The sequence below is a fragment of the Taeniopygia guttata genome, chromosome 6 (assembly GCF_048771995.1).
Source record: "Taeniopygia guttata chromosome 6, bTaeGut7.mat, whole genome shotgun sequence".
Taxonomy (NCBI): domain Eukaryota; kingdom Metazoa; phylum Chordata; class Aves; order Passeriformes; family Estrildidae; genus Taeniopygia; species Taeniopygia guttata.
Window position 1 is genome coordinate 15,494,696 of NC_133031.1, and position 25,722 is coordinate 15,520,417.

General features: G+C 38.1%; 1 protein-coding gene across 9 annotated transcripts in view; it reads right to left on the reverse strand.

The window, feature by feature from the left end:
* Positions 1–25,722, reverse strand: part of LRMDA (leucine rich melanocyte differentiation associated) — a 741,773-nt gene that overhangs the window by 703,172 nt on the left and 12,879 nt on the right. For 2 of the 9 annotated variants that reach the window (XM_072931493.1, XM_072931491.1), the window contains exons 1-2: positions 12,364–12,619; positions 8,292–8,392 (exon numbers count right to left, since the gene is read on the reverse strand). In XM_072931493.1, coding sequence (XP_072787594.1) covers positions 8,292–8,392; positions 12,364–12,393 — 131 coding nt within the window. In that variant the 5' untranslated portion in view covers positions 12,394–12,619. Of the gene's footprint in view, positions 1–8,291; positions 8,393–12,363; positions 12,621–25,722 lie in introns of those variants that run through there. The other 7 variants (XM_072931489.1, XM_072931494.1, XM_030275924.4 and 4 more) reach the window with 5 other exon arrangements.

Sequence of the window (25,722 nt, forward strand, 5' to 3'; positions counted from 1 at the left end):
TAGATTTAGCATCCAACATCACTTCAAAATCTAACTTCACTCTCAGATCAAGAAAAAGCAGTTCACTCCCTACACATTCAAACATGAAGAAAATTATGTGATGCAAACACCAGTTCACTGGAAAATGCTCTGCCTTTGTCAAAAGGTTTTACCAACAGCCTGGAGTCAATGGATGTTTAATATTAAACTCTATCTCTGTTCAAGTCCCAGTTTGTAACTCATCTTTGTTCAGAAGTACAGATTTCATCTTTACTCATAATTGCAACAGACCCTTCAACATGGATTTCCCCAAAAAACAACTTTCACCAACCAGCATATCAATATTCACCAGCTGTAATTAAGGATGTAACAATCAAAGCTCACGAACTTATTTTACTTAACGCCAAATTGTGCTGTTTGTTTAATTCTTTTACTGAATTTCAAGCTCTAGCAATCCTCTCAATAATTCTCCAGTCTACAATATGAACCTACACTGTCCCCTAAGCCGAAGGTTCAGGTAAAAAGTTTTTTGCCCAATTCTACCACCATTGTCAAGACAACTCCTTCCACAATATTAAGCCTTCCTGAGGAAAGCAGAACAGAAAACAATCCTGTGTTCTGACCTGTCAGGTACTGTAAATCACTGGATAATGGCCAGCACGAGGGTCAGAGGTATATATACAACGGTGTTTTCACAGTCTGTTAGTGACTATGTGGCCATAAAAAGTCCAGCAAGGATCAATGGACAAAAAGACAGGCTGCTGGGACTAAAGAAGATAACAGCCACCCGTACTGAAATAAAACCATTTATATTGCTTATTATTTACTATTACTGAGTTTGGAAAAATAACTTTTCCATTAAAAAGTACAGCTTACATCCATGGTGTAGCATGCTGAAATCAGTGGTATATAATATAGCTGGTATATGCTGAAATCAGTGAGATATTTAAGTGCATACCATAACTCATTAATTTGATATTTTTAACAATAGTCATTGACTGGTCCTCTTTGACTCAGCAATAAACCAATGACCAGAATTAAGCCACAGCAGGAAAATATACAAGTCACAAGAACACACACAGATAATGCTTTGTAATGGCAAATATTCTATAATCACATTTAAAGCTGACAAAACAAGAGAACATAGGCATGGTTGTTGCATGTGCGACAAGGTGCATCCTAATACTTTTAGTATTTACCAAGTTTTAAGGTGGGGAAAAAAAGTTCTCATTATACATTAGCCAGATCACATCTGGTTCCTGTTGAAATGCCACTTTTCAAAAAGTGGTGGCATGATGGGAGGGAAAAGGAGGGGAAAAAGAGAGGAAGGAGTAGATTTAGCTTTGATATCTATCAACTACCCAAAGTAGAGTTAATAGCTGAAGTTTGTAATTGTTTTTGTTACTGGTAATGCTCTCCTTCTAGTTTTCCAATAGTTATACATCTATAAAACTTTATCTTATACAACTCCCTAGGTATTACCCATGTAGAAAGAACCTGTCAACATACTTGTCTTCAGTCCATCTAGTACAAGAAGTTCTTTCAGTAGAAAGATAATTACACATAAGGTAGTCCACAGTGATTAATAAGCATGTAAGACATCAACAGAAAGATTATTATATCTGTAAATAATTGCAATTATTCCTCATATATAAATATTTAATTCAGCAAAATTATTATAGGAACTGAATTGCTTCTAAAGACTGACCACCCTTAGCATTGTTACCATACAAGTATTTTTAGACATCCATAACATTTCAACATTATTTATAAACAGCATTTTGTGTTTTGTGTTTATTGTAGGACATCCCTTTAAGGGTAAACTTTGAGTACCCACCTCAAACTACATACCTATTCATTTGAACTTGATGCATTTACTGCAATAGTAGAAGAAAAATTACCAAGAATTTATAAATTTCAGATTGCTTAGCCATGGAAAATATTATCTCTTTGCTGAAGTCTCTCTATACAATTCTATTTACCTTCAAACAGTAAACAATATCCAGGATAAATTTTACAAACATTTGTAAATTATTGTTTTCTTAAAGAAATCTCAACTACTACTCAACATTTTTCTTAAAAGAGCAATACAAAATCTTCAATACTTAAACATATACATTCTTCTTTCACATAGCAAACTGTCGTCATGCTTGAAAGAAAATAAAAAAACAAGGAGAGTGAAACAGATTAACTTCATAGCTCCAATACACTTATTTCAGACAAGACACTATAAATCATCTTGAAACAAAACAGGCAATTATAATGTGCACAAATGTTATGATATTATGCATCCCAACTGGTCCAGTGGTTTAAATTATTGAAACTGATGGTTGAACAAGGGCATACTGTTTCAACACACTCAGATTCCTTGAACAATTCTTCCTTCAGCTATCCAGTGCTCTGCAGATCTCTGACATCAATAAACACATAGACAAATGTTTCTTAGATAATTCAGGCCACATCTAAGGGGATTAAAATATATGTCCAAAATTTCTCTAGCAATATCTTTTGTAAAGGATCACATAGATTTTTCTCCTTTCAATACAAGAAGAAGAATCTAAAATTAAAGTTAGTACATACATCTTCCTTCAAAGCATTTAGTGGGGACCAAGCTGCTCCTTTCTCCTCGTAACCACTACCCATATTTCAATCCTCTTCACCTCAGTGTAAGGGAGAGCCACAAGACAGAATCATTTCAAAACACAATCAGCTATTTGTAAACACTCTTTCCTGCAGAAAATCTGCAACTGTTAGTTGCAGGAAAAAGCAGCACGTAAAGTAAATCAATTAGCTTGCTAATTTCTCACCCTCATTCATTTAGCTCTACACTGTATTTGTCGTAATTGACTATAATTATGTTAATTACCAACTCCAGCATAATTACTATATTTATTGTCATTGAGCACACTATGTACCCAAAGCAAAGCTGGCATTTGTTGGGCATCAAAAAAATAAATAAATAAAACCACACAAGTGTCGGGAGGGGTTTCTCTGAAAACAGGCTGATATACCTTCAGCAAATGAAAGGGCAAAAGAGATTTCATGCAATGCTAGTTTGAAAGCATCAGTTCATTAAGGATATTAATTTTCTGATAACTACACATTTAAGCATGACACACTGGAGCAGTATCTACAGGATTTAGCAATTATTAATGCGTGACAGTTTCAAATGCTAAGTGAATCAATTAAACAGCAGCATTCACAATTTGAGAAGAGATAACTGCTTCATAACTGCCTAAGACTACAATTTTCACATGACAAAAAAGGGCCATTCAGGCTCCTTCAAAACCTGACAGGTCAAGAAAGAAGTTTGAAACAAAAGCACCTTATAACCATCATCTCTCCTCTTTACTTGTCAGATCAACTTTGCTAGTGTCTCCGCTGAAATGGCATCACCATGCCAGCTGCCACAAGGTGATTTTTCATGTCTTGTCAAAGAAATCTTTTATTCTATTTGCTCTGCATTAACATGTTACATTTATTGATCAAGCCCTTTCTGCAGCCACAGCAGGGCACTGTGCTCTTATGCCTAAGGGGGCTTTGATGTCCTGGTGACACTCTAGACCGAATAATGCACATACTAAATGGATTTAATGCAGAAATGTGTTTGTGCATGACAGCTACATTAATAACAGCCCCTCATACTGATAAATATGCAATTGCTACGATTAAGAGTTACCCAATTATGGTGAAAATATTTTTCTACCTTATAAATAAAACCATCAAAAAGTTTTAACAATAGTGCATTCCCTTCAAATTTTAAAGTGGTATAAAGATGAGTCTAAAGGCTTTAAAAATATGTCATGCTTTGTTTTGAATTCTGGCTTTTATTTCCATCTCTCTTTTGTTGTTCATCTTCCTGTTCTGCATGTCTTATTGCTGCACAGATCAGGAAGGTGGTTAGGAAAAAAAAAAAAGCCTTTCTTTCACATACTCAACTTACAAAGAAGAACATGCCCTGTAAACACTGAAGCCCATTTTCAGGCTGCCACTTGCATATTCCCCCAGGCAAAAAAACAGGAGGCAGAAGAGAGAAAGAACAATACCTAGTCCACAGAGAAGATATTACAAAGCCTCAGCCTCACTAAAGTCATGGAGGAACATTCCAGACTAGGACTGAAGTTCAAGGGACTGTTTTCATACATGCACCTTCTTCATCACACAGTGGAAATTATGCACAAGCACATACTGTGCAAATTATTCAAACTCCTAGCAGAAATAATCTGCACCCTAGAGAGAGGGAAGAGATATTTGTATCTCCATGAGCTCAATTATTGGATTAATCCTTCCTCATTGGCCAAGATTAAAGATTCACTCTCCCTTTCACCTCAAAGCTTAGACCAAGAAGAAATCACCGTAAGAAAAAGGAAAATAACTCACATGTTTAAAACTACCGAGAACAAAATCACAAGATGGACTTCTCATGAACTGAAGTGTAGATGTCATTTATAAAAGCATGGCACTGTTTGTACAAAACCACTGACATCTGTTATTCAAGCACTGGAGTGCATTTAGCCTTTAATGTGAAAAGAAAACAAAATTGAACAAAGACATCTAGGACAAGTAAAAAAAAGCTTTGAACAAGTTGTGGGTTGTTTGGGGTTTTCTTTCTTCACACAAGATAGCATGCATCTGAACTAAAAATCTCAAGATTCGTTTAAATGCACACATGATGCACCTAAACTAAAATCTCTGTATTTCATCCAAATCTCTACTCTCTACCTCTATTACATCCCTCCTGCTCGCTTACTGCTTTCTTTCCTTCACCAGTGATTATTACTTACCTTCTTCTTAATGAAATCTTTAACTTTCCGTGATCAACAATAGCTTTTCATTCCACCTTGAAATCCTTTACAAAGTTTCCAGGTAACACTAGCCTTCACACATCAGTGTCTCTTCTTCCCATACTCTATGCCTTCACAAAATGAGAACAGGGGAATGTTTTTCCACATATTATGAAAGGACTCTGTTACTAGGGAAGGCTATCAAATACAGTTGCCATGACAGGCTTGGGAGCAGATTTCCAAAGCAAAACATCTCTGCTCCTGAAACATGTCTTATTGAAAATACACAGTGTAAACAGTTCATTTCTAAAACAGCTGAAAATCACTATGAAATCAAAAGAGCTGCAACAACTCAGGCCATATCACACCAATAAAGCTGCAGAATCACAGCATAATTTAGGTTGGAAAGAGCATCTAGAGATCATTTAGTCCAATTCCCTGCTCAGAAAAGGGGGATTTCAAAAGTTAGGTTTTGTCCAGTCACATTTTAAATATCACCCAGGGTGGAGATTCCACAGCCTCTCTAGGCATCTCTTCCACTCAACCTTCCCTGAGGTGGCTGGATATTCCCTTGCTGCAGCTGTGACAACTGCTTCTTGTTCTTTTGCTGGTCATCTGACAAGAGTTTGGCTCCATCTTCTTCATACCCCACCCTTGGCCCCAAAAGGAAACAGAGGATATTAGAAAGTATACAAACAAAATCAATGTAATGAAAAAGGCATGAGAAGAGTAAGTCAGAAGTGGACTACAGTTGTCTGGGATTGAAGGATTTCCACCAGCCAGAGACATAAGCAGGAGGCAATCCAGTGGCACCACATCCTGCCAATTACACCAGCATCTTTTAAGGACACACACATTTTTCCCTTTGCCTCACACACAACAAATTGCTGTTACTCCTCCTCTTTCCCAAAATACACATTTAAGTTCCCTTGTACCTTTCACCTCTTTCTTTCCTTTCCTTCCCAGGGAAAAGGGGAGATGTGTAACCACTGCAACTGGTAGCAGTCACTCTGACCACCAGCAGAAAGAGCTGGATCCATGTACTGCTCAGTGTAATCCAGGAGAGACACTAGTTCTTGGAAAAAGGCAAACAAGAAAGACACAAAAGTAACTGTTTGTGATTATGGATCAAGTGCCGATATTAAATATACCACATCTGATGCAAAGATAATTAAGCATCTAAATGCCCCCTAAATTTTATTTAAGAATGAGGAAGGAGTTCTAGCCTGGGAAAGAACTCTGAAGTCAGGAAAAAAATGGTGAAAAATGTACACTTCCCTCTGTAGTAAGCTACCAGCTCAAAAGAACTAATGACAACTCTCCCCTCCTCTGTTATATGGAAACATCCCAAGCAAAAAGAAAATAACCAGGGAAATCTGAGTAACAAAACCATCACACATGAGAACATTTGGTTTTCTTTTTTCCTTTCAAAAAAAAAAAAAAAAAACACAAACTCTCATCCAATGTTAAATCAAATTATAATGAAACCTAGCATCTTTACTGCAAATAACTACAGTGCTAGCAAAATACAGTATTCTCTTCATCTTTTCCTATATTTTCATCACCGTTGGTCTTCTTCATTCAATTCACACCTTTACCAAGGAGACTATACTAAAAAACCAAACTCCTTTTAATGAGGATTTAATTAAATGAACATTAATTATAGGCATTGTTGCCTCACTGAAAACAACGTATTAAACTTTTCAAATTAAGCATTTACTGATAGAAATTATAAAATTCATCACTATACTAAAACACTGTTAGATTTTTAACAATAATACCTGTTTAAAGAAGATATCACTGCCTACACTTGCTTCAACAGCTGCCCAAGACATTATTCTATATTCACATTCATTTAAGGTTATGAAATTTATTCTGTATCTTATCTCTCTCAATAATAGGCAGGTACAAGGCTTACATATGAGTGCAGACCACTGTGAACAGCTACTGTACCATAAATACTTCACTCTTAGTTTCTATATGCTTAGTAAATCTAAGCACTACTCAAATGAGAAACCCTTACTGCTCTCATCCCATTTATTGTTAGCTTCCCAAAGGGGAAAAAAAATCCACTTCTCCTTTTTCCCAAATCTGATTTCTTGTTTTAAAATACTTTTACAGATTTACAACTACAACTTCTCCTACATCAATAAGCTGATTGTTCTTCCCTAAACCTCAATAAAACCAAATTATATCCCTTCTGAAAAACAGGCTAAGTGTTTTGAGTAGAGAAGAAAAGAAGGAAAGAAAACACAGATTTCAGAAATGCATCACCAATTGTGCTCTCCATGAAAATATGATCAGAGTTTTAAAGTGGTACTTTACATCCAAATTTAATGTTATTATTTTACTTTATGAAATGAAACAAATTCAGAGAATTGTTTTTCAAATCACGCATTAACTAAAAGAGACAAACACTTTTTTTTCCCAGAAATGTAAAGGAGCAGTCTTGTCAACATGTTAAACCTTAATACACATACAGACCTTCTTGACAAAAAAAAAAAAAAATTACTATTTGATCCCCTCCCCCAGCAAAACTCTTTTCTGGCTACAATATCCAATGGTACAGAGTCATAGTATAAGACAACAACAATCCACAGATTTAGTGACTCCTTTGCTCTGCTACCTCTTACATGTATGATTCAGTCTTTCAGAGTTGACAGAGGCTCGGAAGAACATTTGTGAGTGTTAAGTAAGTTAAAATCAACGGTTGTTTCTTCTAGGAAAACAAGGCATCAGCACACTACTTTTTATATTATTCACAATCATACTGTGAGCTTACCCCCAATAAAACAAAAGGAAAATGAGTTGAGTCCAACCCTCCCCTCACAAACCTATTTTTTTATTAAACAGAAAATTGCATTCAAATTCTTTCTCCATACTTACCCACATTTTTCAACCTGAAATATACTCTGCTGAACCTCAGCAGGCTCTCTTATAAGGATTAAATGAAATGGGATGCTGTAGTAGCTCACAGCAATACTGCAGAATCCTAAACCAATCCATATATTAAAACACTTAGAAGGAATTACAAATTCTAATTGCGCTTAGCTTTAGCACTTAACTACACAGATGCACAAAAATAAAATCATAGAATAAAACACATCATCTGGGAAAAGAGCATTATAAAGTATTTATAGTAATAACCAGAAATCTATAAATAAATTTTTTAGAAAGGGAGAGAAGCACATACTTACTTGTATTTTGGTTAAGGAAAATTCACTTTTGATCCCATTCTTCACTTCTTCAGGCAACAATGCTTATTTTCCAATTAAGGTAGGGAACAAAGCCTACGTTTCTCAATGGGCATCATTTGTTAACACATATTAGCTTGCCAGACTCACCTGGTTATTTGTGCTTCAAGTGTGGGAGAAAAGGAGATAAACATTATTTACAAAATAGTGTCGTCCACTTGACAATAATTAAATGTACCTGACACACATTTTTCTACTTTGACAAAAAAAACCCAGTCTATTTTAGGAGTTGGAATTCCACATTGCACTTAAAAATCTATATTCTGCCACATACCTTAACAAGTTGAAGCTAAGATCTAGCCTTTTTGCCATGTGTCCATATTTTCTTCCTAGGAATTCTGGAATTTCTTCACAGTCCTGACTAATGTAGGACACCTGAGAAATAGAAGCAACAAGGAAACATTTCATGAGTAGATTTAGTTCCCTGTCCAGATTCTGTCTCATTGATAAAATGATAACGTGCAATACAATGACTTGGCATTACGGCTTTAAACTACATAAGTTTTACAGCTATAAAATCTATCATACAAACTCATTTTCCTATTGATACCATCAACTTAATATTTATTACATCTATAGTCTCCAGGTATATTTTGTCTCCTTCCAGGTAAAAATACTTTGATTAAATATAACACATTTCTTCTATTTCACTGTTAATACTTGGATCTAATGTTACTTCACATTACCATTCTGACATGCTCCAGAAGAAATTTGTTTGAAGGATCAGAAGCCATCCAAAGGATCTTCCAGTTTGGCCCTTCATATACAGCAAACAAAAGTTGTTTTCTAAATTTAGGCGCAGAAAATCCTCAGCAGTGTACGATCAATCCATTCTAACCATTCCCTGAGAAGATTATTACTGCCAGTAACACACTAGAGATAGAGCAAGAGGGCTGCCCATAACCATGACATTGAGGCATGAAGCTTCTTCTCAGACAGCCATGAAAATCTTAAAGATTTCTGGCTTCTCATTACCCCTCATGTACATGTACTCTTTTTCATACCAGCCCATCTAACTCATCTTTAGCAAACACAGGAAGAATTAGTGGCAGCAGAAAAACCAGTCTACTCAGATTCTGTTTGTTTTTATTTATTTTTAGTCAGGATTAAGTGAGTTGATAATATTTCCAGAAGAACACAAAGTAAAGCAGCTAAATTTTTTCTCTTATTTCTGCTGTACTGTTTTGCAAGTCATTGGTTTGATTTATTCAAAGAAATCTCACAAAGATTTTCAAAACTATTGTCAAGAATTCTATACATCTATATTGGCTCATCCTTTCTGTGCTCAAAATACAGATATTTCAGATTTTGTGCGGCAGAAATCTTAGTTTTCCTTAATGACCATCTAGCAAGTTAAGAACCATGTTAGACCACTATCTATACAACACTGTTATTATCCACTTGTTTAATTATAAAGTCAATTTCAATACCAATTCCACTAGTCTAAAATACACTGGATGAAAAATATGCAAAAAATCCATCAAAATTGTTTTGATAGCATTCCACCTTCTGTTAAAACAGAGACTCCTCTGCAGAGCAGACTGACAGTATGTACTTCTGCAAGTCATCCTGATCTCCTACGCTCTAAAAATGATTGCATCTGATAATACTATATGGCATTCCATTTAATTCATTTTGTTCAATAACTTCAACAGATAAAGCTGACAACAGTGAAATAATTTTTATGAGCAGAAAACAGGTAGCTTGAAGCTCAGTTTAACAACTTCTTCCCCTTGCTAAATCCGACCTGCTCTTGCAGTATGTTCTGTTACCAGACATACACACAACTTGAGCAAATAGAAGAACAAAAGGCAAAGGAACTGTTTTGGTAGTTGGCATCCTAATGGTTTGGACATAACAGAAAATGTTTTGCAGAATTTATTGAATTAAATATGTAAGGATTTTCCTCCAGTTTACGTCAAACATAATCACAATGTGTTTTACAGCATAAACAAAGGTATACACAAAAGAACCATGTCATTCTCCACTGAATGGTAGATTTCTTTCAATTAATGCTTGCAAACTCTTTGAAAGGCCTCACATTAACAGCTTAATACTTTGGATTAAGCATTTGGTTCAATGCAACATGTTGAAACAGAAATTACTAAATATGATGCCTATTAACACTGGGAGGACAAGACTGTCTTGAGGAGCTACAACAAACACAGCAAGAGCACAGACCCTCACTTGGCCTTTCACCCAGGGAGCAATGGCTGAGAAGGAGCAGGAGACTCGCCTGCGGTGTGTGTACATTGCTTCAGAAACTTACCTGGACATCAAAGCCCTATCCACAAGAATAGAAACTGAAGAAAAATATTGATACAAATATCATTTAGAGCACACAGGAGACAAAGTACATAAAATGTTTCAAAGGTTCAGCCTTTGAGCAGTTATAATATGCAAATATATTTACACAACTAGTGCAAACAGATTATTCACAGGCATATTTGCAGATGACATATTGTTATCATGGCTTTTCAATGCTGAGGCCTTGTAAAGGCATTTTACTTCCACAGAATCCACTTCAGCACACTTACAATACAATGCTAATATAAAACAAGAAGTCAGTAGACAGAAGAAAGAAGAACATTTCTTCATTTTAATTGCTTCAGTTCAAGATGATTTACTCAGGAAACAATAAAATGTACATAATTCAGTATTCTTCCTTTTGCTTCCATTTCAAATACCCCCAAAATGACTATGAGCTTCCAAGTATACATCCAGTGACATCACCACTGAGAAATGAGAGCAAAAACACTTTTCCCAACATTCCAGCTCTCAGGCTGCAAGACACATCAGTAACAGTAGATTCCATAGATTTTCCTACACCAGTCACAGACAGGATTAAAAACTGGATGTAGAGGTTTCCATGGCCTAATTCTCCAACTCAGCTATACTGAAGGTTGGTCAGTCAGTTATTACTGGTGGCCCATTCAATACCCCACCAAAATGTTCAGAGTTTCCCACAAAGGCCAGCATCAGATAGGCTATGGAGGCCTGAGATACTCTTGCAGACTCTTCAACACACTGTATGCAATTCATGAAAAATATATGCTGTTACAAAATATTTAAAACATAAGTTAACCATCAATAGCAGTTGCACCTCTCTTCTGCTTTAGTTTCAGAAGGTATCACCATATAGTCTTTGTGATCATTCTACAATGACAGTGTCATCTTAATAACCCATAGAGTAACGTCTTTATTAAGGAATGTCACCAAAAAGGTCACGTATGAACTCTCAATACTGTATCTTCTCTCACATTGAAGGGAATTATATCTGGAGAATATTTCCAGTCAGCTGAGCATTACATTTTACTCCGTGCTGATAGAAGATTGTATGCTGGGCGCATAGCCAAATTAAGGGGCTCAAGGCATGCTCAAGGGAAGAAGGTAGCATGTCACTCAGTGCCAGGGTGCACCACAGAGACTACAGGAACTGTTTCCTGCAGCAGCTTCAAAATTAGCCAATTAATTGCCTTCATATCACACATATATTTACATTAATTCCATACAGAAATAGTGAACAGATTAAAGAAGCAATTAGATGGGGAGCACCCTGGTTTAATGGCAAACCACTTTCAAAAATAAGACAAGCTTCCTTCTCCTTATGAGGGAAAAAATTGTTCTAACTGTAACTACAGGTTCATCACTAATGCCATCAAGTTTCTGAAATAATTTTTTTTTCAGTAGCCATACAAGGCGCTGGGCAAAAGTCAGCAGGATTTCAGTTGTATTTCCCAACTTCTCTTTAGCCAAACCGAAACACACACAGGCGGTTTCAGGAGGAACAACATTTAGCAGATTTCACTCCTCCTTCAGCCCATTCCGGCGGCCCCCCCAGCCGGACCGAGCAAGCGCCGTTCCGAGCCGGAGCACGTCCCGCTGGGAGCGCGCTGCGCGGAAGCCTCGGCGGCGCGCCCGCCGCACTGAGCGGCACCGGGCAGCGGCACCGGGCAGCGGCACCGGGCAGCGGCACCGGGCAGCGGCACCGGGCAGCGCAGCCCTGCCCCGGCCCGGCGCTCCGCTATCCGCCGGCGGCGGGAGCGCACCCCCGAGCCGCGGGACTCGGAGCGCATTCCCGGACCGCTCCTCAGCCCTTTCCCTTCGGCGGCCTCGGGACAGCGCTGCGGTGACAGAGGCGATACCTGCGCGGCGTCCCGTGGCGCGGTGCGGCTGGGGGGAAACTAAACCCGGCCCCGGGCGCGTCCGCCGGCCGCCCCGACCCGGAGCGGCACCGGCAGAGAGGCGGCCGCCGGCGCGGAGCTGGAGCAGCCGCTCCCAGTGCCGGGGGCGGGGACGCGCCGGCCGGGCCGAGCTGCCGCGCAGGTGGGGCCGCAGACACCTACCTGTGCTCCGCTCACCACGGCCCCTGCCATGCTGCGGGCTGGCCGCGCCGAGGTTCCGCGGAGCGGGCCGGGCCGCTGCCTGGCAGAGTCAGCTGACGCGGGCGGAAGCGCAGCCGGGCCGGGGGCGCGGCAGCGCGGAGCTCCCGCCGCCTCCTGCGGCCCGGCCGAGGGCGCAGCCACGGCCCCCGGCGGCCCCGCAGGCGGCTGACAGCGGGAGGCTGGCGCGGCCCGAGGTCTGCGTGACCGGGGCACAGGCATCCTTGTCCGGCGGACGCCCCGCTGCCACATCCCGCCTGGAACGCGAGCCCGAAGCGGCACACGGCGACTGCCGCGCCTCACAGAACCAGCTCGGTTGGAAAAGGCCTTTTAGACCATCCAGTGTGACCTAGGACCGAGCACCACCAGGCCAACTAGACCATGGCATGAAGTGTTTCCGTGCTTCCACGTTCAGTGCTTCCTTAACACCTCTCGGGACAGTGACTCCACCACCTCCTTGGGCAGCCCATTCCTGCGTTTAATCCCTTTCTGCTAAGAAATTCCTCCTAATGTCCAACCTAAATCTCCCCTGGCCCAGATTGAAGTGCATTTGTCGGCAGCTACCTGACCTCCACCTTTCTAAACCCTCCTTTGAGCTGCCCCCAGCCTTACTCCAATCCTTTTCAGGGCTAAACAGCCCCAGCTCCCCCAGCTGCCCCTGTAAGACTTGTGTTCCAGCCCTCCCCAGCTTCCCTGCCCTTCCCAGCGCCGGGCTGCAGGGGTGCTGGAATAGCCATGGCAGGAAGCGATGGAAATAGCCAATCTGTGACACTGACGGAGGGATCACGCCTTGGGTTTCAGTTCCCATAAGGCGCTAGATTACTTTGAACATTATCTATACTCATTTTCCACCTAGTAAGCAGTTCAGTAATTTGTGGCACAAAGTAAAATTTGCCTTTGAAGAGATGTATGTCACTGGTGAAGCAACGCCTGCAAGAAAAAAAAATGCTATCTTCAGGAAAGGTCCATATTCTTATAGCAATTTTTTTGTCTCTAGAATATAGGACAATTGGACAATTTGTGTGGAAACCAGAAATACCTTTGGAATTATCAGAAAACCCTGTCAAATTAGTCTTTCCAGGACACAATAATTTACTAATTAAAATAATAGCATGATGGTAGGTTATCACTATTCAGGCAGACTAGAGGCACTAGTTTTCTATAAGAATTTTATATGACACTTTTAAAGGTTTCCCAAGCCTGGATCCTAAATCCTATTAGTCATCTACCTACCTCTTCAGCTGCCTAAGCACCTTTAAAAATCTGGCTCATTTTTCTCCTTTATTGCTAATATAGCATAACTCACTCTTGCTGAAAGCGGAGGCACATGCTGTGAGGGGAAATAAGTTTCAGGAGGCTATGTATTCCTCACTGCAAACCACTTTCTTGAGTTTATTCAGCAACACAGCAGAAACCAATACTGTACTTGCTGCTCTACCTCTATCAACAGAATAAATTCTTGGTACAGCTGTGGCACTACACCTTCTCTACAGCCATCCCTCCTTCAGTGACTGCTGGACAGGAAACACAGAGCAAATAGCTGAGGAAAAAAATGTTCTTCCTCCCTGTTGTTTTAATGTATTGTGTTAGAAATGTCAGTGGGCCAACATGCATAAAAATCAAAAGATGGCCAATGAATAAATCACTCTGTTGTTTTGCATGATCTAATTTTCCTTATATCATGTAAGACAAAAGAATCAAACCCTTCAGCCACAGCAAATAAGCTGATCCTACACTGATGAATAAAAGCTCTGTTTCTCTAAGAGTTTTCCATCCAGGCATACTTGCTGGTTCAGATCATCACTCAGCATGCTTCAAACCATCAGGGCCTTTATTTATCTATTAGATTATATAGTAAATAACATATGCCAAGAAAAACAAGTACTAAGTGAACTGTAATTTTAAACAAAGCAATACATTCTCCTCTTTCTGTATCTACTTTTTATCTCTCTTTTAGCTACAAGCATGTGGTTCCCACCAGAATGAACACATACAGCGCAAGGCTGAAGTGGCCCACTGCTACAGTATTTGTCTTAGTGGAGTAAATTCAGTTCAGTACCACACTCATGTAAAAATGGAATAACTATATTGAAAACAATTTAGCATATCATTATCTACATTATTAGGATTAATTTTAGTAGAGTGTTGTCTGTCATTTTAGAGATATCTATGAAAAAAAAAATCCCTGCCTAAATAGTTTACAAAATATCTCACACAAATAATAGCAAGTTGGGGGGGGGGGGTTTCCAGCTTCTTACATTGCCAGTTGCATTAACCTGCCATTGATCCTCCTACTTACTAGGCAAGACCTTGTCTAGAGGGAAAAGTTGCAAGTGCATCTCCCTAAACCGGGTGACTTAAATTGACTTTATCATCTCTTCAATCAGTCAAGCTGAATTTTCTAAATTACAAAAACAACTTAAAGAGGTGGCAAACTGTTTTAAGTGCACCAGGCTTATAGTCATTCTTTTGAAACCAGTTCAATGTTTTCTTGTACAGACATGGTCTAGATTGTTATCTGCCATGGATAAATAATAGATCCAAATCCCATGGTGTGTAACAAAAAGGGAGTGCTACCGACCACAGTGACAAAATGGGACTATTATACTATAAAGGAAGGGAAAAACAAAACTCCCTGGAACAGAGGAAAGGAGAAGAGAGATTATTGTCTTATTCTGGTGGTTCCCTAGACTTTGAAAACATACATCTCAAAAATCCTAATTCGGCTGCCAGTTTCCTACAGGATTATTGGTGAACTTCTCAAACTTCGTAATTTTAGAGTCTGCTTTATTCCCTTAGAAGTACCCATCACTTGCACATTCTGGCCCTAAAGGACTATTTTGTAACATCTAATCTTCAATTGTAACAAAGTTATACCATAGTCTCAGATTTCAGGCACATGAGTCAATGTGCTCGTTGGTTTGTGCCCCATGTTATAAAGCTAAAATCCATCACAGTGCAATGTAAATACCAAAGGACTTCTCCAGCTTTTGAGCCAGCTGATCATCAGTGACACTTTACAGCACAGATCCTAGAGGAACATGAGGCAGCCTCTGGGTTTAGGCTGTTTTCCACCTTACCATATGTATTTGTATTTCTGAACATCTCAAAACCTTCTTGAGTCCTGGCCCCAGACAACCTGCATCATCTGAAGGTTTTATTTAGCTTTGATAGTGCTGCCTATATGAGTAAAGCTTCAAAGGACTAAGTTTGTATTTAGAGAATATATTTTTCAGGGGTTTCTCAGAAGCTGAAAGTTTTGTGAGGATTCTTTGTAGAGGCTAAAATAGTTTACCTGACAGTTTGCCATAGCTGATCTTTGAAATGTATTTTTTTTTACAGTGTATTTATATGGAAAAAAAATTATTAAAATCACTTGTTTATTTAAATAATCACTTTCACTGTAGTTAGGTGGCACTTCTGTATGGACCGTTCAATAAGATTTTCTTAGCTTTTTAACAGAGAATTGCCAAAACTGCTTGATATGTGAGTTACATACAGAAAAAAACAACATGGACTCTTAAGAAAATAGAGGTTTAAGTTACTTTAATATGCTCAGTACATCTTTTATACAAATTCATACATATATATGCTGACCTGTTCTTTGAATAAAGAGTATTTTAAGTTCAAAATAATACCTGGAAACCACCTCCAAACAACTGGGAAGAAATGTGTTGGAACCATGATAGGTACCCATCAGATCTGCTTCTTATAAATGAGTTCTTTATATAATAAAATATCTTTGTGTAATTTTAGGAGTCAGTTGCTTAAAGTGTGTGCTCAGTTACAATCAGGAAATCTCATTGACTAACTGATTAAATAATTAGCTAATACAAACCAGTAAATATGGCATAGCATCAAGCACCAAATTAATTATGTCATTTCATATAAAGCCTTTGTATACAAGCATTTCCCCATCTTAAATGAACACTGAACATTTACAAATGTTCAAATAACAGCAATTCTGACTTTTTCATTAACTGAAAGTTATAAAAATATTTGAGTTAATCAAAATGGTTTGTTTTCCAGCTTGCAGCACACTATGCATGTATGCCTTCATGTACACAAATAAAATTATCCTATATTTCAAAGTCAAATAAACTATTGCCTAATTTAAAAAAACCCATGTATATATAATTTCTCCTGACAAAATAGTGTGTTTGAACAGTTTTCTGAAGCAAATAATTTCAAACAAAAAATCTCAACCAAGTAACAGAATTGTTCCAACTTGACCTTCAGAAAATTTGGCTCACAGTTTATCCATAAAACTTATTTTCTTGATGCTAACAATGAAAATATTGTCTCAAAATATTTGTTAGTAAGTATCCACAGCGAGATGATGTGAATACAAACTGAATCAATTTAACTGAGAAAGATTGTCTGTAGTACAGAAATTTTCCTCTGTTTTGCCAGAGGAACATGTTATTCATATGTAGCTTCCCTTACACCTGTTTTTATTCACAAAGAGTTAAATAGGGTGTTTAATGTCCAAACTAATATCTTCAGATGTCTCCCAGGAAACAGCATCACTAGCACTCCCTGCTATGCAACAAGCAGAAAAAAAAGCCCTGACAGAAAGAAGGTAAAGTACAATAAAGTGTGTACTTTAGTCCTACAGAAATACAGTAATGATTATGTCATTTGCCATTCCTAAGCTGAACGGCTGCAAATTAGGATTCTTCTTTCCTATCTCCAAACTAGTTCTCATACTGCCATTTATAAGGATACTTAACAGCCAAAGATAAACAGGTTAAAGGGATCTGAAAAGCAAGTTATTCATATGTATTCAATACACCAGTACACCTTTTTTTGAACATTATTAGTATGACAGTGTGATATAGTGCTATAAAACGTAAGAATATCTGAGTGACATTAAAGTGTTGGGGTTTTTTTCTGAAGTATGCCCACGCTGGAGTGTTTGAAACTCTGCAGGATAAATCAGTCCAAAAAAGCAGTCAATGAAAATTGGTTATCTCATACTACTGTAGACTCTTGTAACAACTCTGGGTTTGCTTTCCTACTGTTAACTAATGGCCTTGATTTACATTTTTCCATTCTTGTGGAGACTCATATGAGAAAGATAGGGGGGTTAATATTTCTACATTCATCAAGAGTTTTTGAGTTTTACCCTTTCTCACAACACAAAAGCAGAGTGTCCAATCTGATATATTTCCTACTTCTTGCATTTTGACTCTTTCATTCCTCCAGTGTCACCAAGAAAAACAGAATTATGTCTAAAACCATCTCTGGGATATATTTGGTTATTATTTTCCTATTATATGGCAGAATTGTGACATGAGTGAAGCTACATGAGCATTGTGAATTAATGCAGCCCATAAGCTCACTCACTGTTTTATTGCAAAGGCACCCTGAAGTTTAACATCTTCTGATGTCTTTGAAAAGCTTCATTTTGTAACATTGTTACCATTCTTTTAAGGTAAGTTTATGTATATACTTCAAAATGCATTATTCTATAGCTGAGTTTTCAAAAAACAGAACAACATAAAAGCTTTGATGGCAGGGAAAAAAAACCCCTTTCATAAAATTTGTGCTTAGTAATCTCATTTTGCTTCCAATAAAGGTAATGATAGTTTTGTTGACCATGGTATGACCCAAATACAACTAAAAATCCCTAATGTTACATTATATAGCACACTATAGCTATTAGGCTAAAATGATGTTTAACAAGTTACATCCTCAACAACTAAGACATAGCAACAATTAATTGTGCAATTTATTTCTGCCTTCTCATAAGATATGATGTGGTACAGAGTTATCTTGTAGTGGATTTTGGAGTTTGGTTGGTTGGGTTTTAGAATACTCCAAGTAGACGATACTTGCAGCAAGAGTTACTCCAAGCCGAAGGGTGATGATGATTCTCTGTTTGTCCCATCTAGAGTACAGCACACAGAAGAAAGACGCTGACATGGGGCATCTACAAGCTTTGTAGATTATTTCAAGATTTGGACATGTAGTCAAAACTGAATGTATAGCACAAACCAAAGATGAGAAAATGTCTTTTTCAGTCCCTTATAATTTATGCACTCTATTTTTTTTTCATAAATCCATCAAAAGGATGCCAGACTTTTCCTTCTGCCAAGTTTCAAAGTACTGTTGCTAATCATGGAGGCCCAAAACACTTAATAATAAGATCATAAGATTTTTTTTTTATTTGAAAGAATTCAGTAAGCTTTGTATAGAAGCTTTTGCTACCACTTCTTCTATAATTATATGTTGCACAAATACACAGAGATTATTTTTTTCTAAGCCTAAACTGACTGACTCACAACATATTTGAAGTGCTATACTTCCCTACAATCCTTTATGTATAGGTGAATTTCAGGTTGGCTGGCTGCACAATCGTGGGAAAGTAAATTGCAGTACTGAAGCAACTGTACATCTCTGGACATTGATGCTTGCTCATGAGAATGCAACAATCAGAACTCAGGGGAAAAGGGTACTAAAGCTAGGATAAAGTCTAATTTGAGGCCATACAACATTGCAGTTCTATTCTAAATAACAGATTCGCGGTTCACAGAGGTATTTTCTTGTTACAGATCTCTGTCACAATGTCTGGGGCAGCAACTGTCTGTCACACTGTGCTGGTTTCAAAGACAAAACAAAATTATTGCAGGAAGTGCTTGAATACAGAGGTCAAAAACAGAGGAAGTGGGTGCAGAGGCCAGAGCAGCTTTCGTTGAGCTGCTCTCTCTTGTTCCAGCTGTCTTGGCAGCTCACTGTAGAACTAAATTACCAGACTAGGCAAGGGGAGGAGGAGGGGATTTTTGTTTGTTTGTTTGTTTGTTTTGTAGGGGTTTTGTTTAGTTTTGATGTTTCTCAAGAAGAACTATATTCACCTGATTAATCCAAGAAGACACATTCTGCATCTCTTTTGCGAATAACACTGCATAATAAGAGACCTATCTATAAATAGGCATATACTACCGAAAATACACATTGGATGGGGCCCTGTGCCCCTAAGAGCCTATGCCCCTAAAGATGTGTCTTTACCCCAACAGAAAACTGTATCATCAGGAAAGAGATCAAGCCAAGGTGTGGGAACACCTGACATTAACAAACAGGTTCTACCCTGCTTCTCACGGCCTCATTCTTTAATCTTCCATCTTTGAGCAGGTTATACCAGCAAAGGGGAGAACCACAGCCTTCCAGAGATAACAGATAAATGATACTCTGCTGAGAAGGATAGTAAGCAGGAATAGAGTCCAATTAGTAGTCAACCTCCTGCACTTGAATATGGAATAACTTCTGTATTTTAAGTAGCAAATGTTTTTGTTCCCTATTGTTCAGTTCCAAAGCAGTTGCTGTTTTTTGTTATACCTTTTAAGTAGTAAAGATTCCCACAGAAACGTATGGAAGTTGCTAACAATTTGGATGGTTAAGAAAGAGCACAGCCCAAACAAAAGCCACCATCCGCTGCAGATTGTTAAACAGCAACTTTTCCCATTATTCACTTATTACTTTCATCCACCCATCCTTCTGGGTGAGGAGGGATAAATATAGCACAGCCAGCATTAATTCTGCATATGGAGACATCACTAGGAAAAGAACATGCACACACATGATGCAAGAAGGAAGAGCTGAAAGCTGAAAGTTCCATAGGTCTCCACAAGCAATATATTGTCTATTAAAATAGAGAGATAAGCATAAACATGAAAACTACAAGAAACAGGTTTTACACTTCTTGCAAGTGTGAGAGAATACATGGGAAAGCAAGGTGGTTTAGTTTAATTTCACTCTTCCTGAATGGTGACTTTAGTGTTTTACTCCTTTCTTCTACTCTCCTTGCATAAAAAAGGTATACTAACTGAGAAATCATTCCAATTCAGTAACATGTATAATCACCTTTCCTAGATAAGACAAAGCAGAAAGAGTGACTAATTGTAGATTGTAGAGTCTATAGTACCTGTTCTAGGTTCTCCAGGTTCTTCTGCATCTATCACAATTTAGTCATACAATTTTAAGTTCTTCACAAACAAAAAAAATCATGAGTAAGCAAGTGCAAGAACAAAGGAGCCTAGTGCAGGGCAAGGTATTTTCTGCAGAAACTGTTCTTTAACAAGAAAATGGCATAACTGTGAACAGGAAATGCAGGAAAAAAATTTCAACTTGTGAGTCAAGCAGTCCTGTGATATAGGGATTAGATACATTAAAACTTTTACAATAGTTTTCCACTCCATCTTTACAAAAAAACCTGTTTCTAGACCCTTCTCACTATCCAAGTGGAAAAATAAAAAGAAAGTAGCTGAGCCAAAGTCATGCATCATTCATTGCAAACAGTGGTCCTCTCTAAGTTGTATGTTATGTTTTAGTCTCCATACCATCTGTACAAATAACAAAAAAAAAAAAAAAATCTTTTGATAAACCTTCATTTGGTGAGAAACACAAAACAAATAGCAGACTAAAACCGAAGAGATTTCCTGTTTATACTGTAGAGATTATTAGAGACAGACCAATGCTAAACTTAAGGAAATTCTTGTCTTAATTTTGGAATCCAACTTTGACTCCATACCTATAAAAGTATCTGAAAACATGCTGATATTTGGCCATCATGCTGGGGACCTTTTCCACAATCACATGAGAATGATTCAGAGCTTCGGATTACTAAGTGTTCCTCTTAAGTAAAAATGAAAGTGGACTGACAACAATATCGTAGAAGACTGATAACAATATCATATAAAGATCTCCATGCTTATGTTTCTTGCTGGAATCCCACTAAGATGAGTAAAGCTACTGTCAGCTGATGGTGTTGGAAAACATTTATGACTAATTAGGAACAAACTATTTTGGTTCAAGCAGGGAAATGTCCACATTAAAAAATCAAAACAGAAGCAGATACCAGTGGACATATTTTCAAAAGAAGGCAATGACTGAATGGATATCAAAAATAAAATCACTTCATCACTGTCATAATATATATCATTATGGATCAGGAAAACAGGACAGAGGTATAAAATACAGTTTCACAAATTCAGTTCATAGAGAAGTAGCAGTAACCAACAAAAACTACTTTATTCTCGGCCCAAAACTCTTGAGAAATATGCACAGTTAATTCTCACAATAAAAGGAAATATCCAGATTAGCCAGCCAAGTTTCTAGCATTTTTTCTGAATTTTTCGGTTGACTTAGACTTCCCTACTGAAACAAGAAACAACCATTAGGTTGTACTTCATAAGAAGGTTTTGTTTGTAAATAACTTTGAAAGCAATGCTATGCAGTAAGAGAACCTGGAAAATTTTACAGTCTAAGAACCATGTGTCAAAGATGAGAGGATGCAGTAGCAGTCATGTATGGTTATAAGCAGTGTCCATTGGCTTGTTTAACCTTATGTCTATTCATTAACCTCCTATTAAAATATTTATTGATATTTCACTAAGATTTCTAGCAACTAAAACTTCTTTTTCTTTTCTTGAGGATGTGATACACAGCCAGGAAAGGTCTTACCTGGCATCCCAGACATGATACAGAAGCCTTGTAACCTCAAAATACAGCTTGACACACACTTCAGATACAGCAGCCTGGATAGAGCATGTGGAGCTTCCTGTGGAAAATCCCAACCACCTTGGACCTAATAGCTAACTTGGATACTTTTCTCCTCTTTTTTTGATCTTACAGTAAGTACAAGTCTGACTTAAAAGAAAATTGAAAAAAAATAAACATTAAGCTCTTCACAATGTGGAAAAAAAATCTGGTGAAATAACCTGAAAGGGGCAGCAGTGTGATGAGTATTTCTGCTTATTCCAAATTTTAAGTCTTATAAAAGCATAGCAAGATGTTAAATAGAGTTCTTCCCCACTGTTAATTTTTCATTATGAAAAAATACAAATGTTACTGAAGCTACAGAACTGTCCACACTGTCATGAACAGAAAAAAGTTCTAATTTTAAGGTCTGAAAACCTTTTCTTACCTCGAAATTTTGAGCATATCTGTTTTATAGTAACATTTAAAATTGTTCTGTTAAAGCAGGAAAGCTAACACCAAACCCTTCATCAACTAAACAGGCAAGTAAGCAAAAAAGAAGACAAGTTCACTGACTTTGGAGATTCTATTTTAAGCTTAATGACCATTTATATATAATGAATATATATATATTTCATCATACTGGCCCATAAACTGACATATTGAAAATAATATTTTCAAATTGTTATCTACAAGGAAATTTATTAGCATTCATATTCTCCTTCTAGTGAATGGAAATGCATGTTAATTCTCTTCTACATTTTCCACTTCAAATTGTATTCACTGTACAGTATATTAATTTGTCTTTCAGTGGAAAGATAAGTAAATGTGTTTGTAAAAATTGTCCATAATGATCAGTTCCTGCTGTTATTTATACTGGTTATGTTAAAATATAAAGAAAGTCCTACCTAGCACTTCTAAAATGTCATTCACCTATAAATTTCATTATATTTTACATATATTAATCAATTAAGCCCTACTATACCCATCTCAATTAAGCATTAATATCCCAATTTTACAGTTAGTTACACTGAGGATGGCTTGAAAGGTTGACTGTCTTGCTAATACCACTCAGGAGCGCGGATAAAACCCACGAATGATAATCATTTCTCCATGTGTAATTAAAAATTATTTCCCCTCTTGTAGAATGGAAAGTATAAAAATAAAATGCAGAATCAATGACAAAAGTTTGGGCTCTAACAGGACTTCTATCTTTTCTTGTGAAACAAACCATTGCTTTACAAATTCTTGGACAGAGGTGAATATGCATGATCAAGACATTTCTACAGAAATTCCACAAGATGTGGTCCTCAGATCAAAGCAAAAACAGTGGCCCAGAAGTGCAGCCCATACTAAACTCTCCCCACTCCCAAAGCCAGGCTGAGCATCTCACACTGGACAGAACGTCCATTTTGTACCAGTTGGAGAGTTTTTTTCAACTGACTCCCTTAAAGTAAGTCTAGGCTACTTTATGCTTGTTTTAACAACAAAAATTGATGAATCCAATTAACATAACCATATAGTTTCACATCATATTAATTCTGTCAAAATTGCCAGTCTAATGCCACTAGAAAATAATTTTATTTCAATGTCATGATGTGCAAAATAAAGTCCCTCCTGTTTACCCTGTTGCTGAGGTACTATAATTATCACTGATTACAAAATGGCAAACCAGTGTGTTTGCAGGTGTACAATCTAAATGTAGCCCTCATTTAGCAAGCATTACTGCATAACCTTTCTGTATACTTTTAGTACTAATATCTAGTACTCATAATTTACTGGTTTAAAAGTGCTTTCTTATTAATAGCTTAATTTATAATCCTTTATTGCTTTCAGTCCTCTAACTTGATATGGAAACAGCTACAGGTTTCTCACTTTTTATCAGACTTCTGTATGTTCTGTGTGGGTGAAAAAAAAATAGGCCACTTTGCTATATTGTTCTGCTACCATACTTCTCAAAGGGGTCAGTGACAGATCATGACCTCTTGGCATTCTGTCTTTCTGTCTTAGAGATTTTGCACCAAATGAGGCAGGGATGATACAGGGGTGATATAATTTAATCTTCATTAACACTTCAAGACTATCATCACATCCATGAACTAAACAACAGAATCCAGAGTGTAGAAGCAACCTCTATTCTGGCACTTCATTATTTTATATGCCCAACTTGGCATTTTATTAAGAATCACTAAGATTGCCATTGACATTCTGAGTCAAATACTGAAGAGTAAGTCTATATTGGCCTTGTATTTCTTCCTTGTAAGAGAAGAAAGCCTCAGCTCCAAGTCCTGAGTGGAATGGGGTGATTTCCAAACAGTCCCCACAACTGTTCCTTACAACCTCCAGCCATGGGCCATTCTAGTACCCTGCATATCTTGTAATCATTTAATCAATGCTTCATGTCTAACACGAGCTCTCAGGTGTGCTCTGTAAAAGCAATCTGACCCAATGTATCAGTTAGTGACAGCATGTCAAAAACCTCTTAGAGGACACCTAGAGGACAGTCATAATGCTGTGGTGTCTGGCAGCCCAACTCATTCAAGAGGGGAAATCAGCCTGGCATAAAGGAAACTCTGCAACAACCAGGTTTTTACCCCTGCACAGTCTGTATCAGCTAGAGGTTCCTGAGGCCATGCAGCCTCTCATCCACCCCAGTGCAACAGATCTTTTGATATTCTAGTGCCCACACTGAGGACAAGTACCTGGAGAAATCTGTAGCTCTTAAAGATCTTCCCCCCCCCCCCCCCCCCCCCCCCAGTCTTCCACAAGCAAGCATACATAGGCCTTCTGGGAAGATATAAGGGCACTACTGACATCCTTAACTTTTCAGTAGGTAGCTTTCAAGGCTTTTCCTTCAAGATACTCATCTCCATGATCAGAAGCAGCCATGCCAAGGTGCCACCAAGTCCCCTTTTTTTGTGTGCTACTGAGAAAATTTTCCTCAGCACTGGCCTAAGCTACTTCCAGCAAGCCAGATCTTCTCAAGTTTCATTTCATACCTGTGTGTCCCTACAACATCACAGTTTTGTTTAGTCACTGGTTAAAAGTCAGAAGGCTAAAAAATTAAAGGCCACATTACTTTCAGACAGATTTCTACAATTTGGTATGAGACATAAAATGTGTGGCACATGTCTGATGGCACTGAAGGGACACATGAATAGCCAAGGCCTTCTGGATATTGGTGTACTTCACATGAATAGAGAAAATGAAGTCCAGCATGAGTCTATATGATCCCAGTGTAATACCCAATGAAGTGAACTGCCTGCTAAGCCAGCCTCAAACTTTCTGTTAGCAGGAAGGAAATTATTCTGTTAGCATAAAAGTGAACAGTGTACGCAAGCAAAGCCTGAGAGCACCTTAAATTGACAGGGTAGGTACAGCCTCTGATAGGCTTGGCACCTCAGAGTCGTGGCAAGCTGAAGGAAAGCTTTTTACCCACTGCCAGCAGGGACAGTTCACCCTCCCTTGGAGCAGTCATGCTGGGTTCAGCAGCACTGCAGCCCACAGTGTGCCTGAGCTATGCTCCCTCCTTCATTTGATACTTGTTCTCTCCATAAATGTCTATCATCTAAGGATTCCCCACTACTAGGGAAAACAGAGTTATCATTAAGGTTCCTCTCCAACTCATTGGCACGTCACAATTCACACACAGGCCTAAGGAGAGGGCTTTTTCCCTTTGTAAGCAAGAAAAATTTGTTTTACTGTTTGACTTGAAGCAAGCAAAAGAGCTGAACAGGTTTTATACACATTTTTGTAAAGCAAGACACTTCAGGTGTTTTGGGTATAATAAAAGCACTCAGGTTAGTTCAGTAATTTGCACAAGTCATTTAAGTTATGCTAAAAATG